This window comes from Centruroides sculpturatus, unplaced genomic scaffold (assembly GCF_000671375.1).
Source record: "Centruroides sculpturatus isolate CEXI.00-Female unplaced genomic scaffold, Cexi_2.0 scaffold302, whole genome shotgun sequence".
Lineage (NCBI taxonomy): Eukaryota > Metazoa > Arthropoda > Arachnida > Scorpiones > Buthidae > Centruroides > Centruroides sculpturatus.
Window position 1 is genome coordinate 717,419 of NW_019384537.1, and position 16,052 is coordinate 733,470.

The 16,052-nt window shown below is 37.1% G+C and overlaps 1 protein-coding gene across 1 annotated transcript; it reads right to left on the reverse strand.

The window, feature by feature from the left end:
• Positions 1-1,087: 1,087 nt before the first annotated feature.
• Positions 1,088-2,323, reverse strand: LOC111623279 (methyltransferase-like protein 7A). Its single transcript, XM_023365799.1, has 2 exons — positions 1,792-2,323; positions 1,088-1,712 (listed from the first exon to the last, which is right to left on the reverse strand). The coding sequence occupies exons 1-2, from the start codon at positions 2,275-2,277 to the stop codon at positions 1,479-1,481; spliced, it is 720 nt and encodes a 239-aa protein (XP_023221567.1). The 5' UTR covers positions 2,278-2,323; the 3' UTR covers positions 1,088-1,478.
• Between the last annotated feature and the right edge of the window lie 13,729 nt (positions 2,324-16,052).

The following is a 16,052-nucleotide window of genomic DNA, read 5'->3' on the forward strand; positions in this document are numbered from 1 at the left end:
ACTAGGTTGTAAGTCTATATACATCATTTTGTACTTCATAAATATCATCCCTTTGAATTGATAGTAGTGTCAATTTTTTTATAGTGGATATTTTTTTTGATAGTATAGTGTCTAAATTATTTGACATGTTCAGAAAACTGTCTGTTAATGTCTAGGAATTTAGATTCTTTACCATGTCTTCTATAAAAATTATAAAAAATACATAAAATATACATTTAAAATGCTTGATAAGAGTTATATCATATTATCAACGACAACATATAACAGGCCCACCGTCACCTTTTGCGACCTCCAAATCCACTAAGAAATTTATTTTCTTTATTTATTCTTCTAAACTGGTCCCGGATGTTTTGCTAATGATTCTAGAATATAAAAGTTAAATGTGTTGACCATTTACAACACAATAAGCCCTTATTAGCTGTAGTTGATCACGTACCATCAACATTCAATTTCTTACAATTGCTGTCCATGAATTACTTTATTAATGGAATCTTTCTGATCTGCTCGATGAATCAAAGATTCATTCTATTACCCCATGAAAAGTCAACACCATGATTGTTCGACTGTCAGAAAATTGTAAAGTAAGTTTTGCTTTGCCCGAAATTCGTTACTTAATATGAGTTTAAGAAAACATAAGCGCCAAATTTTATCCTTGCGACTGAATTCGAAGTAAAAGTTTTCGTTGGAATAATGGGTACACATATTGTCTTGAGCATGCCGTTTGATTTATGGTTTAAAATATCACAAAAATTTGAATATTTTTCATATTTTTAATAGAAAATGAGACGTTTATTATAATTATAGTAAAAGATATAAAGATTTAGTATTAAGAAACATGGAACATATATAAATTCTACGCATCTAATTTTGTTATCTCTGGCACTTAGTGTAAAATCACAAACGAGAAAATTGATTTATGCTTACAAGAATAAAAATAATTAAAGTTTACACAACATTATCATAAATCATATATACATGTATACTAAAGATGAATATAGTTTTGTATTGTTTAATTAATAAAAATACAGTAAAACCAATTTAAAACGGCACCAGCCAGAATTTTGATTGTTTTTGTTTATACAGTAAGGGTATTTTTAAATTGATTTATTCTTCTATAAAGTTTTGGAGGAACAGCAATGCTGTATTCTTACTCGTACATTATAGACAATAAAAGAGCAATGTTAACAAAGGAAAAATTAATAAGAGTGCAATTCTTCGTCGAAAAATTCCACTTTATTTGGTTTATATAATAAAAAGTTTTCCATTTCCGCATTAGACAAGTTTCCGGCTTGTATTATTATTTTACAGAATAAATTGTTCGGTTCCAACATCTACCTTCTGTTTACACAACTTTGTAGTGGGTCCGTTTTAGACAGGTTTTTACCGTGTTTATTTTTAATAAACTTTAATATACAATAATTAATCTGTTAAACAGTTGAAATTTTTCAAATATATTTAATTATGAGTAGATTAATTAATTATTTGGTAGCGGTTCCATATATATGATACTGAAGAACAAATGTAATAGCAGGCAATCTATAACTATTTTCAATAACCTCATTAAAGCCAGCGTTTTTAATGGCATTTCCGATATCTCGAGTGATTTGGCATTTATGAAACATAAGACTCCAGATCGGCCTGAGTAATTTTTGATAGAAGTAAATTGATTCATTCGGATCCTTAACGTGTTCTAGAAAATAGAATTTTCCTCCCTACAACAAGAAGAAATCCAAATTTCCATTCAAAATCTCATATTAACAATATATAATATTTAAGAATGAATGTACTTACTTTTGCTAAGACCCTTTTGATCTCGCTCAAGGACTTTTCTACGTCTTTCACCCAGCAAAGAACAGACGTTGCCACGACTATGTCAACACTTTCGTCTTTTATTTCGCTCATGTCTTCTACCTGAGTGCAGCAGAAATTCTCCAAAAGTATATCTTCAAAATTATTTTTGTTTTTCTCATAAAATGATCCAAATGACTCATATGGATCCACACAGATTAAAGAAACATTCTCGGGATAATACTCGAAGTTCCTTCCATTTAATGGTCTTATTTCCAAAATCCTCAATCTATCTTCACGCGAACGATTAAAGAAAATGGATTTCTCTAATTTTAATTCGCAAAGGAGCTTTCTTCTGACATCATCTAGGAAAAGATCCACTACGAACGTAAAAATACTTTTAAGTATCCATATTCTATTAGATAGTTCAATTATTATTATTAAAGTTACAAATAATGTCAAGCACGCTACACTATATGTCAATAGCATGTTTATCTATTAATAATTGGTGCAGAGTGGTATTTAGAAACGGAAACACGAGACGAGGTCACTTTTGATTGTTTAGGTCAGAATGTAGATAATGACGAGTATTTGATTACAAAAAGAATGTAAGCAATATGTTTTTTTCCTAAATATTATTAAATATTTCGTTATACTTATACAGAAAAATTAAAATAATTTACTATAAAATGCAATTTGGAGCACTAATGTGCATTAAGTGACGCCTTCTTGAGAAAAACCAAGTTTTTCGAGGCGTATTGACTTTCATTTTTCTTGTAATTAGTATACATTAGTGCACTGTAAGGAACACTAATGCTTCAATTTGATCGCAAACATAAGATTTTATTAAACACTTTGGCATTTAGAAATTCGTTATTGTATGTTATTGCCTCATTGATGACTTCAGGCTGCTCTGGAGTACTCGGGTTGGAGTCTAAATTAAGAACTTCAGAACTGTTTCGTCAGAAATCTCTCACCTTTTTATAGGCCTATTTGGTATGATTTTTTCTATTTTTTGTTCCGTGTGCTCTAAGAGGTCTCTTTTATTAATCATACCCATTATGGGTTGGCCAAATATAGAATGAAGACAGCTGGGTGATGAGGAATTGTCCCATCCCTCATCATCTCTCCACCCCAGTGTGAACTACATGGATAATTGTTTATCCCAGAGTAACAGAATAATGGCTTAACCGCCTACGCAATCTAGCCATTAATACTGACAGTTGTAACAGCTGTAATATCTTAACTGTCGGTAATATAATGCTGAAGTGTTAATTACAGGTTTAGTTAGTTTAGCCTAATGTAATATGATGATGAAAGATAACGAGCAATTATTTATTGTCACATCGTCAGAATGCCGGTCTTCAATTTTAATCACAGTTTTAATTTATTTAATTACTAGCAGATGAGCTTGACGTTACTCGGCACAAAATAACAACTACAAAAATTAAGATTATTAGATTATTTCGTACTTTTAACCCTTATATTATATTTGAATTATATTTATAAAGGTTATCTTACGTAAGTTTATCACTCCGAGTGTCTGATCTAATACATTAGATGGGCACTCGGTGTAATAATCTTTTACGTAAGATAACCTTTGTAGTTATATAAATCAAATACTATAATATCACAAACATTAAAACAAAAATAACATAAAGATTTTGGTTATTTCAGCCTACTATTGTCACGTTTATCGCTTTACTCGGATGGTACGAAATGACACGAATTTAATAGGCAGATAGACAGGAATTGAAAATACTGTATATCTTAGATTTTTCAGATATAAAAACATTTCTAACGTTATCTCCAAAAAACTACCATCCACAGACGAATATCGAACGGTAATCTGCCAATCAATCAAATTGGCGAAAAATGGACCAAATATTTAAACTAGGCATCCTCGAAAATCGCTTGAAACATATTTTGTTCCAAGCCAGTGATCTCGTATTATGTCATTTTCCTATTCGAATGCCACCATACCGCTAGTCCAACAGCAATTCGGGACTGTGCAGAAGGGGATCGAAGTTAATTCGACCAAAAGTAAACGTTAACGTCCGAAAGACTATTGACTTGTTTAAATAAAAAAATTCTTGTAAAAACGCTAAAATAATTGTTTCATGTAATAATAAAGTGTTTAAATTCTGGAAACAGATTGTACAAACATGTGGGAAGTATGTTCTCGTAAATATTGCTTTATATAGAAATTAGTGGGCTGGAATTTGAAAAAAAAATTTTAGGCATATAAATTTCCACTATCATCCGCTGTCTGCTTGTCTGTCCTTCTGTAATCTCGAGAAGGAAGTTAGATAGATGAAAGCCGAAACCAGATGTAAATGCTTAGGGAGATAGGAGGCCCAGATTAACTATATATGAACTCCCGGTTTGAAATTATATCCTTTTCTTTTTAAGAATTATATTTAGTTAATTATTTTAATTTTTTCCCAAGAAATGACACTACATGTAATGCCACGATCAAATGTACACAGAAAGTAATCGATGTATAGAAATGCAATGGGATGGCACTGACGTATACACCTGAATTTAAGTACATTTTACTTTCCTGATTCTTATTAAACACAAGGAAAGCGTGGCAATTGTGAAAAAATTATATCCGAAGATCGTCGTCCATAAACTTTAATATTCTGAAAAAATTCATTGCGTACGAAATAGTTTAAAACTAAAAGAATCGGTTCAAAATATTTTCTCAGAAATTAATTTTGACTTTAGGCGTTGAATAAAGACACCGAAAATAGGAATGGGGAGGAGGAAAAATTGTAAAAAGCCAAACAATACTCTTTATCTATTAGAAACACTAATTTGGTTAAGTTGTCAATCGTCACATATCGTCATGGATATTACTCTTATTAAACTTCTATCTTATTATTAGAATCAAGCCTAAGGTACCAAGAAATCGTAAACTGTTCTGAGTTATTCATTGATTCGACAAGAACCGTAGTACAATAGTAACGAAAAAGAAACTTAAAACTGTTACAACAACAGTACTTATGCGGCGAAAGTTCAAAGGTCTATTACGAAGGAGATTTGCCGGCCACTATAAAGTGTACGAATATATTCGGTATTCTGGTATTTACCATCTTAACAGCTTTGTGGGCCTTACATATATTTTTATTTATTGAAAAATAGGAAAATGTTCGAAAAATCACACCTACTCGATAACTACAAAGCAGAAAAATCTCTATACGAGTTTTATTAGTGGCTTAGTTCATAAATGATATTATAAATGCAAGAACATCGAACACATTTCCCTACCCCTCGAAATGATCTTATACCGGACTTCCAAATGTTTGCCTTTAATCTTTCCATCCCCCGAATTCCGAAAACTTGAATTAACAGCGTAAAAAGCTATAATGTGAAATTTCGTTTCGTAATCCTGAAATACAGGGTGTCCGAAAGTTTCCATGCATACAAAAGAAAAATGTAACTTTATTCACAAAAAATTAGAATGTCAGCATTAAGATTTGTTTCAGTAGTGGACCAGATGTGGAAAGAGCGAATCTACTGTGCACACCTTCTATGAGTGTAAGCTAGCAAAATCAATTTGGGCATGGGTTGCTAAAACATGGAAAACGAACATAAACGGGAATAAAATTAAGTTCCAAAGCAATTTGTATCTGAGAAATCAGAATAGCTATGTGTTGAACTGGGTCGTAGCCCTTGCCAAATGTATCATACGGAAAAATAGGTGTATGCTACTTTTAGACAAGAAAAATTATAATGCCTCCATCACCATCACTAGAATTAAACAAGAAGCTAAGTATAAAATTATGAGTGATAAAGACAAAATGTCTGAGAATGAGTTCAGCAAATACTACAGAGGCACGGAGGCCATATTTAAAATCAAATAATAATGTTATTTTCACCGAGGATATAAATCCTGAACTTTGCTGTGCTGTTTGTTACTCCCCCTGTCTCACCTACTTCACTGTGCTGTTTGTTACTCCCCCTGTCTCACCTACTTCATATTGTGGTATCTCTAACAACGCTATGTAAGAAATTCATCGAGGAAGCTTCCTGCACGACAGCATCAAGTACTCTTCACCGCAGTTAACTTCAAACGGCGCACCCAGGAACTTGTCTGCCACATGACTCTCTATTCATCATGATCTGGAAGACTCTCAACTGTGCCCAAGGTCTACAAAGCGATGTAAAAACGTCGGGTTATGTTCAGTATTAATGTTATCTATGTATCAGTAATTGTATGACCTAAATATGTCAACCCCAAACCCAACGTTTTGACACCTGTATATAAAATTTGTCGCGATGTCAACTTAGGGCACTCATGTAAATAATTTATTTTAGCTTTATGTATTGGTGTAGGGGTGACTATGTTAGTCTCTCAAAAAGTTAAATGTACAGTACATATAATGACTAATGTTGCAAGAACATGTGTGTTCACTCTGTAAGTTTTATGGTAACAATAAACTTTTATTAAACAGTACACAGGATGGGTCAGGCAGATCTTGCCTAGTCTTCCCACTTTGTACCAGCAAACATACCTGTCAGCACGGGTAAATGGGAGGGCGTGGGAGGACCGGTCTGCTAGTTAGCGGGTCTCCCCAAACAAACCACAAACAGACTATGGTGTCCACCAGACCCAACACAACACAGAAGACAATGCTGACATAACTTGCTGTAATCCTTGGGCACAAACACAATATCCACTGGGTATCCAAGATGGACTTCACAGTTGTCATCAGCACAAACACAAGTGAGATATGGCTGGTTAGAAAACCACAACCTTTCATAATTAAACTTAGATAAAAATAAGCCTAGATTAATAGATTAATTAGATTTATCTAATTAATCTATTAAACTAATCTATAATGTAATAAATAAACTACTTAGGCCAGAGTCGGTAGATTACCTGGTCTTTCGACTTCCTATCTTCGCTCGTTGCTAAAATCAACTAGAGACAAATGTTACCACCAGGGGCACTGCAATCACAGCTAGAGCGAATCGCTGTGAAATCGAATGTTTTCTTTTTATTGAAAGATATATAACCTTCGAGTTCGATTTCATAATTTTTTATATGCATTTTATTATAAGAATGAAAAAGCTTTTATTTAAACCCAAAACCAGGTTTATGGATAAATAAATGACACNCGTGGAATGCATCGCATCCACTCCTCAATCTTATCGCTAGGAGCACGGAAGAAATGTCTCTTCTCGTTCGATGACTTATAACATGCCTTGCATCCTGGCACAAAGCACGTTGGCATTTTTATGTAGCTAAAAAAACAATTATTATAGGTCAAAATCACTGACTTCAGTATATACCTAACAAGACCAATTCTCTTCTTCTAACAGTGGCGCCGACTAGCGGCAAATATTGTCTTAGCTAAGTTTGAACTATTAGTCGAAATACGAGTCAATGTACCGACTCTGCTTAGGCTTAAATCAGGTGTTAGGTTTATCACTGCTAAGCCTAACACCTGATCTAGGCCTAACTAGGTCTAACACCTGATCTAGGCCTAACTTGTCCCTAATCTCCTATACTAAACTACAGGAGAGGGACTGCTAACCCTAAATCTAGGCTTAACTACAAAAGCTTAGAAAAATTTAGCTAGAGAGCAGAGCAGCACAGGTCTTACCTTTTCAACTTCCAAACTCAGAATCTCTCAACACATCACAGAGACGAACAAACGATGAGGCTGCAAAATACTGCAGTTCAACGCCAAAAATTGCTGTGCCGCAACTGCCCAACTATGGGCAGAGTTGCTCAAGTGGGATATTGACATCATCCTGCTTCAAGAGCCGTATCTTGTACAAGGAAAGGTTAGTGGCCAATCACTACAATGGAGCTTATTTGCCAAGAAGGTGACGAATGTCGTGCCGCAGTTATCTTTACACAGAGGAATGTTGACACATTTGCTATCCACGTTTTGCCACTCATGGTGGCTGTTGAAATATGGTCGCCTGCTTGCACGTGGATTGCGGTCTCCAGTTATCGCCCGCTGACACTTAAACTGGGAGGCCTTCTGAATGAACTCGAAAGGGTTGTCTTGCCACATGGCCAGGTATTTTTGGCAGGTGACTTTAACTCCAAACACTTGCTATGGAGCTCCCCAATTGACAATCCGGACAGGGACATGATGAAGGAAGTGGCAGAGAGTTGGGGGATGCATGTCCTAAATGATTCGTTTGGGATTGCTACCTACTCCTCTGCAATGGGTGAGAGCTGGATTGACCTCACTATTGTGAGTTGGGCTATGCTTAGACTGACCTCACAGTGGAAAACTATCGGCTCAGAATGGTGTAGCGACCATCGCTTCATTACCTACGAGGTGATGTACGGCTCGCCAGACTGGCCGAGCAGTTGTTACAGACTTACTGCTGGAAACCACAGTCAATTTGCCAAATGCCTCACGGAAAAGACGGCCGATATAGTTACTCAAGTCTCTAAGGTTGAGAATGTCGGGATCTGGAGGAAATTGTGGCCAACTGCACCGAAGTGGTCAGAGAAACAGAAAACTGCAGGTTCACACGACGGGGGACCAACAACCACCGGTCAGTTCCTTTGTGGAGCCAGGAACTGAGTGTCCTGAGGAAGCGCGTGAATGTGCTCTGGCGACGCTTTCAACGATGCAGGGATGATGATCTTCGGGCTACCAGGAAACTGGAGTTCCAGAGGGCCAATGCTGAGTACAAGTACAAGTTGAATGATGCTAAGAAGACCTCATGGCTCAGTTTCTGTCAGCGTATCTGTGACAATAACCCGTTCTGTCTTCTTTATAAGCTAATAGCGGGAAAGTTAAAACGTAGCATGGTCATGGGGTCTATCAAAAGGCCAGATGGAACCCTAACCTCCACACAGGAGGAGTTAATAAAGGTGCTGCTCTGCTCGCACTTTTTGTGCGATGAGCGGTCCGATAATACCAAAGAGCAGCAGCAGTTTCGAAGTGACGCAAAGTTGCCCATTCTTAAGGCTGAGATGCCCATGCCAGTGACTGACTTTGAGGTGGCCTACATCGTTGGCAACCTAAGGAAATGGATAGCACGTGATGTTGATGGGATCACGGCCAAAATGGTACAAGTTCTGCATCAGGAATGTCCTAACCTGCCCCGTACTCTGTATCAGAAGTGTATACTCTTGGGTTTCTGAGTGCAGTGGAAGCAAGCGCGTCTTTTGTTTATTCATAAGAGTAGGTGCCCGAAGAACGAACCTAGGTCCTACAGACCGATCAGCCTTTTACCAGTCTTGGGGAAGGTTCTTGATAGAATCCTCAGTGATAGAATACAGCTTTAAATGGAAAGGGCTGATACACACACACCAATATGGGTTCCGGCTGGACATGTCGACCTGCAGAGCATTACATTGGGCGGTCAACCTGGTTTTCCAGAACTACCAGCAGGGCCTCAACACGTCGCTCGTTTCGATGGATGTCGCGGGGGCTTTTCGAAAATGTCTGTTTGCCATCAATACTGGGTGAGCTTCAGAAGGCGAACCTGCCGACCACCCTAGTATCACTTTCCAGGAGTTTCCTGAGTGAACGCACAGTGGTTTACCACACTCCGAGCAAGAGGTATGAGAGGATACTGGAAAGGGGCTAGCAGACACGGCGCTGTGACTTCTCCTACCAGACGATGTCCAGCTGCAGGCATATACAGACGATCTGTTGCTAGTAGTTACAGGCTACAGTAGGTGCGACATGGAGAGTCGCAGCAACGAAGCAATGGAACGGCTTGTTCTTTGGAGAGAGAGTTACACAAGCTCTCCTTCAGCCCTGAGAAATCAAAGGCCCTGACAGTGGCCTGAACTGGAGTGTTGGCACGCCGGCCAATATACTGAATTAGAGGTAACCCCATCCAAAGGGTGAACGAGTTAAAATACCTTGGTGTTATCATTGACCAGACGCTATGTTGGACGCCCCACCTGAGGAGTGTTTGAGACAAAACAAACCTCATGATAGCAGCATTATCGAGACTAGCGCGACAAGACTACGGGCTTAGCAGAGAGGCGCTTCGATCCATCTACAAGATGAGTGTAGAGCGTGTTATCTGCTATACCTGCAGTATCTGGTGGAAGAACTTTGCTAATGTCAAGCAGAGCAGAACACTACTCACGATTCAGCGTCCCGCCGCCCTACAGATATCGAGGGCGTACAGAACTGTGTCTACAGAGTTGGCCAGGCTGCTTCCGTTGCCTCTGGTAATCAGCCAAGAGGCAGCCTTTTACATCGGGATCCTGGACAACGAACGTGCCGATCAGCTGGCAAAAGCGAGAGCCAGTGGCTCATTTGTAGCGAGGACAGTAGAACCTTCGACTACATACTTTAAAGACACCTTGCTACGACGATCAATGATACATTGGCAAGGCTGCGCCTGTAAATCTTGCATATCGCTTTCTCTTAACACTTCTATTGTTACTTAACACTTCCATTCTTAACATTTCCATTGTTAACAATGAAACCTCTCCGCCGCGGGTGGAAATTTCGAAAAATCCCTTCTTAGCGTAAGTTCTCATGACGTACCCTATCTGTGTACCAAATTTCAACCTTCAACTCCTAACCGTTTGGGCTCTGCGCTTATTGATATTATTATTTTTTTAAACCCATCTCGATTATAGATATAGATTACAGTGGAACCCCGGTTAACTAACGTAATCCGTTCCACGAGTCCGTTCGTTAACCGAAACAATTTTTCCCATAGAAAATAATGCAAATACAATTAATCCGTTCCAGACGTCAGTATTTTTGTAATTTTATTTGTAAAATGGGTTTTCTTTAATGAAAATATAGGAAAACGTGCTCATAAACAATCGATCTAGGTTAAATTTTCGGAAAAAGTGAAAGATTTGACGGGTATAAAAACATCACGTACGGTCGTTAAAGTTCTAAAATGACAGATAGCAGAAACAATAGGCTAAATTATGAGCGAAAGGCTTATAGGTTTATCAACAATCTCTGATCAGAGTCGACGAACAGGTGTCAAATAAACGCCTCGGAACAAACCTTTCTCGTGACCTGATCTAGTTTCGGTTTTCACCTGGAGACAAAGAAGAAAACGATCAGGAAGCAAGGAATGGGACGCAGGACTAATCGTAAGGTGAGATTCAAGGAAGAAATACTATAAAAACCCCGAATCTCAAGGTCAAAACGCAGTTTTCCTAAAAATTCTATGGCGATTAATCTGCGTCGTCTTCATCTGGATAAAACCTGAAGTCGTGCCCGCTAAAATTTGTGTTGTCTGGCGGACCGCTCCAGTCGTTGCAGCTCTGTCACCTTCCATCGCTTCTGTGACCAAGCGAACCCATCTCGTCTGCTCTGGGGCTATGACTGATCAGCTTGCACACAGCGATACGCCACTCCTCAGTGCCGAGAGAAAATACTGTAGATAAGCCATTTCCAATTACCTCAAATATGTAAGCATCTTCCCGTTCTAATAAACGATTTTCACTGTAAAATACTTGTCATCTTTTCTTCCTCTGCCACCACCAACATACGAATGGACCCTAGACCATCACCGACACACGATTAACTGATTTTCCCTAAAAGTCGGCAAGCTTACAAATTTGACACAAAAAGCCGTTAAGTTCGTTATCCGAGACAAAATTTTTGCAAAATAAAAGTTCGTTAACCGATTTGGTCGTTAACCAGGACGTTCGTTAACCGGGGTTCCACTGTAATTAAATTTTTATTGACAGTTTCTTAAAGTGGAAAAGTAAGTAGATCCATTTTCAGATGGCCAGTTCTCTTCACACCGTGTTCTCAGGGCTCCTGAAATTGAGAAGTGTGTCCTACGAAGGCAAAATGTGTAATGAAATGTTAAACGAAAATAGCATACTTTTGTAAGAAAGCATTAAGAGTAATAAAGAAAGTATGTTCTTTAATTGCATATATTCCACTCATATCATTGTATGGTACTCAAATTATGAATGCTCATACTATTTCATTTTAGAAGTTTTCTTAGTTGTTACGGCCTCTTCTACGTGAATGAAGAATCAGCATCAGAAGCTTTGCAAAAATTACATAAAAGGTGAAAAGAAAACTTAAAAGGAGGAAAAAATCTCATCATACGTGCTAAGTTACTAAATCACGTCGATTGATTTTTGAAGAAATTAATAGTTTGGACGAAGTGAATGCTATCATTAATAGAATTCTGTACAAGTGCTTTGGGATTAGGAAAAGGCAATCTGGCATCACAAAAAGCTATTGGGCTCTAGCAGTAATTATGAAAGATACAAGATAGTTTTGTATTCCTTTATCCTATAAACGGCATAACCTTCGTGGTGTCATGATTCTGTATCCATACAAATTGCAATCACCACACCATATTTCACCGGCAGATACTGCTTAGAAATTAACATTAGCAACGCGAGCTTTATTTAAAACTGCACAGGAACCACAGGGTTTTGGACAGATGAATCCCACCTTTCGTTGCATGGAGTAATGAACACACACAGATGCTGTATATTGGCATTTACTAATGACTGTGCGTTTCGGGTAATTTGGTAGGAGGTGCAGTCTCACAGCTTGCTAAATTATATAGCAATTATTTATACTTAATATTAAATACCTTAATGGGATCCATAAAAACCACTCGGAAGACATTTTTCACTTCGCCGATTGTATAATACCATCACTCCAATCTAAATTATGCGTAGTAAATTTTGTTATTCAGTTTTAGTATGATTAATAATTTTCTATAAAAAATAAATATTTTATTTATTTATTTTTTAAGCAAATGCATTTGATTAGAATATTTCCTTTAAATTTTCAGCTGCTTAGCATTTTTCAGGTTGTAAAGGTAAAATTTAGACACTTTGAAAGAAACTTATTGATAATTAAGTGAACAAAGATTAAGTTTACCCTGGCAGGTAATCACTATCAATATCAATCACATCTTCCCAACTTTGCAGCAAACTTTCAATCCCTTCAGCATAGAATGACTTACGGTTTTCTTTGAAAGAAGTTACAAGCTTCAGATATTGTCATTGAAATGTATATTGACAGTATAGTTCTGCAGTGCGAGAAGTAGACGGCAGTTAGTTGACACCAGGTCTTGGCTGTAAGTTGATGACGCTAAACCTCCTGGCCCAGACTAACAAGCTTTTCTAAGATCAACGATGCTGTACATGTTTGCGCATTGCATGATGGTATTGGACACACACAAATTTTAAAATGTATTGGAACACTCGAGTATGCTTATTCTCTGATGGTCAACCAAAGGTTAGCGTCTCAGTTGCAGGAGAACGTCGTCATTAATCGCGGAATCGCTGCTGGATCTTGAAGCCAGAAACTTCCATCCTTAAACTTTTGAAATCAATCGAAAGTCTGCTTGTTGACTATGCTTTCTCCAAATGCTTTTCAGATAAGATCTTTAGGCTTCGTTGCATTGTGGCTTCTTTGAAGTGTTGGAGAAATAGCCTGCGAATGGAATTTTTCGAAAGTTTCATATTCTCAAATGTTGCTGATGCATCTATTTTCTAAAATGTGTAATAAAATTCTCCCTAGTTAGTCCGCATTGAACGTTCTGGAATGGAGCATTTTTTCTAGTCACTTTTAGACAAAAACAAAATGTCAAAATTTTACCTTTTTAACCTGATAAATAAGTACAGTTAGTTTCATATATTTAAATACAAACACATCCTGTGACAATAGAGTTCTCTGAAAGATGTTGGCATGCTGCTGTGGCAACTCTTCGCAAATGGCGCACTACGCCAAGGATCATGATTTCCCAGTACAAATGATGGCGGAAGTCAATATCAATCGTGAAACTATCTGCTTCATTGTGACTAAGGGTTTGGGAAAGCGCAAGGTATGTTCTATTCTCGTGTCCCACCACTTGACATCGCAAGAAAATCAGATATGGATGGAGGATTGTGAAGACTTCTTCAACACGGAGATTCAGAGCCCAAACTTCATGAAATGCATCATTGCAGGCAATGAAAGCTCTTTGAAATACGATAAATTATTTGAATTAAAATCAAATACAGTAGACCCCTATAACACGGTTTCCTACAATGCGGATTTCTATAACGCGGCGAAAAAATTGCGACAGTATTCGTATAAAGACGCTGTAAGGGACTCCTAGAACGCGGTAAAAGGTCATCGCCGACTCGTGTCGTGACAGGATTGGTCGAATCTGGACCAATAGTGGACGAGCTGCCGAACTACTTTCCATCGCCAACGCCATTCTACAGAGAGTTTAGGCGAGTAAGTTGAGTTTACTATCGTCTGTACATTATTATATATAAATTATATATAAATTAGGTACTGTATATATAATTATATATTAACTTAATTTATTGTAACTTTATTATAATTATATATATACTTTCCGCCATTTAGCGCACGCTACGGAGAGTTTAGGCGAGTAAGTTGAGTTTACTATCGTCTGTACAGAATGTAAATTAGGTACCGTAAGTCTAATACAGCACTGTAATTTTATACATTTCATGTGAAAAAAATATTTCTTATTCAACAGTCATAAAAATTATTTATATTAATGATGTCTCCAAAGTTCAACGATGTTTTCGCAGAAAAATAACTTATCAGAAATCGCGGCCGCACTTGGTGCGCTGCTCCGCGACGAAAACAAGCTTGAGCAATAGCGACGTCGAACGGTGCACATTCGGTAAGTAATCCTACAATTTTTTGTTTATAGCGTAGTTTATACGGATTATTCCCAAAAAATTATACGTGTTTTGGAAATATTGAGTCGCATTAGTCTAGAATCGATTAATTTTATGGAAAAAAACCTTTCAAACACCCGTAGTCCGTAAACTTCACACGTGTCGGGCTGTGATTGGCTCATGTATTTAAGGATTCCTACAACGCGAAATTCTTATAAAGCGGAACGTATCTACCGCGTTATAGGGGGTCGACTGTACATACGTCGTTCTGGTTCAGACCGAAAATTCATATGAAGTTGTTGTAGGAGAATCCTGTCCCTAAGTTTTCCATATCTGTCTCGACTTTCATCTACCTAACTCCGTTTTCAAGATTAAGGAAAAACAGACAGGCAAATACTTGACCAGAATTCCTTTCAAATAGAAGAAAAATTCGAGAAACACCAGAGCCAATTATCATATTTGCATCTGCAAAAACATTGTCAGCAGAGTTAGATTATTTCCTATAAGTAAGGAATGAAGTTCACACTTAGAATGGAGAACCAAAATAAACTCCAAAAAGAAACTGACGTAAATTGTAAAAGCCTTACTGCCCTTATAACATTAGAACATTACAATTACAATAACATTACAATAACATTAGAAGCTGAAGTAAAATTCTCCACTTGTCACCAAGGAGGCTCATTTAGTTGATAAAGTTGGATTTTCTGATCTATCTCGAGTCAGTCATCGTGTAGAGTTCATCGTAGTCATCCTTTGACGAAATCCATTTCAGTTGTTCATCTTTGACGCTCGTCCCGCTTCAACCCATATATTTATAGCCTTCGGATCCGTCACTTGTCTTATTTTTTGGCATTCGGTTCGTTAGAATACTGTGTTAAAAGTGTAGTCCATCATCAACAAGAATCGTCCCGAGAAAACCACAAGTGAATCCTGCAAGATCATCTCTACCGAACATCTTTTCGCAATGTAAACTGAATACATATTATGTAAGCCAAACTGTGTAAATTTTGACTGTAGTTGCAAAATCTAAACTCTGTTAAATCTAAAAAGTGCTCCTATTTGATCTTCTGCGCCAGTTTCATTTAATAGTATCTTCCACCCTCTTACCTCATATGGTTTCTTACCATGGTGTCTATAAGCAGACATCAATAGATCCCGATTTTAAATCCACAGCCACTCGGAAGAGTTGAAATTATGAATATATAAACGGCTTGCTGTATATTATATTACAAATGTAAATTCGTCTCTGTAATCCAAAACCACACTTTGGTAGACGTATCTTACAGCAATTTCAGGTTAGCAAATTATCTTTTATTTTTCATTGGACTACAAATATATTTCGGGTTGGTATAATGTACCCCAACCCCTCCTCTGTGCTAGTTCAAATAAAACAAGAAATATTAAAACATGACAATGTTATATTATATGAAACAAACCAAATCACAAAAACACTTACATTTTCTCATTATGTAAATTATAAAATTTGTTTTTTTTATTTCACAAATTAGGGAGTGTGAGGGCAAACCGTCCTCATCCTTAATCTATTTTTTAACCTAAAATTGTGTATTTCATATTAATATACATCTAAAATTCAACAACTATAACTTCCAACAAACAAACTTTTATAATACTCACAATTATTTAAAATTCTTTACACGTGGGTGTA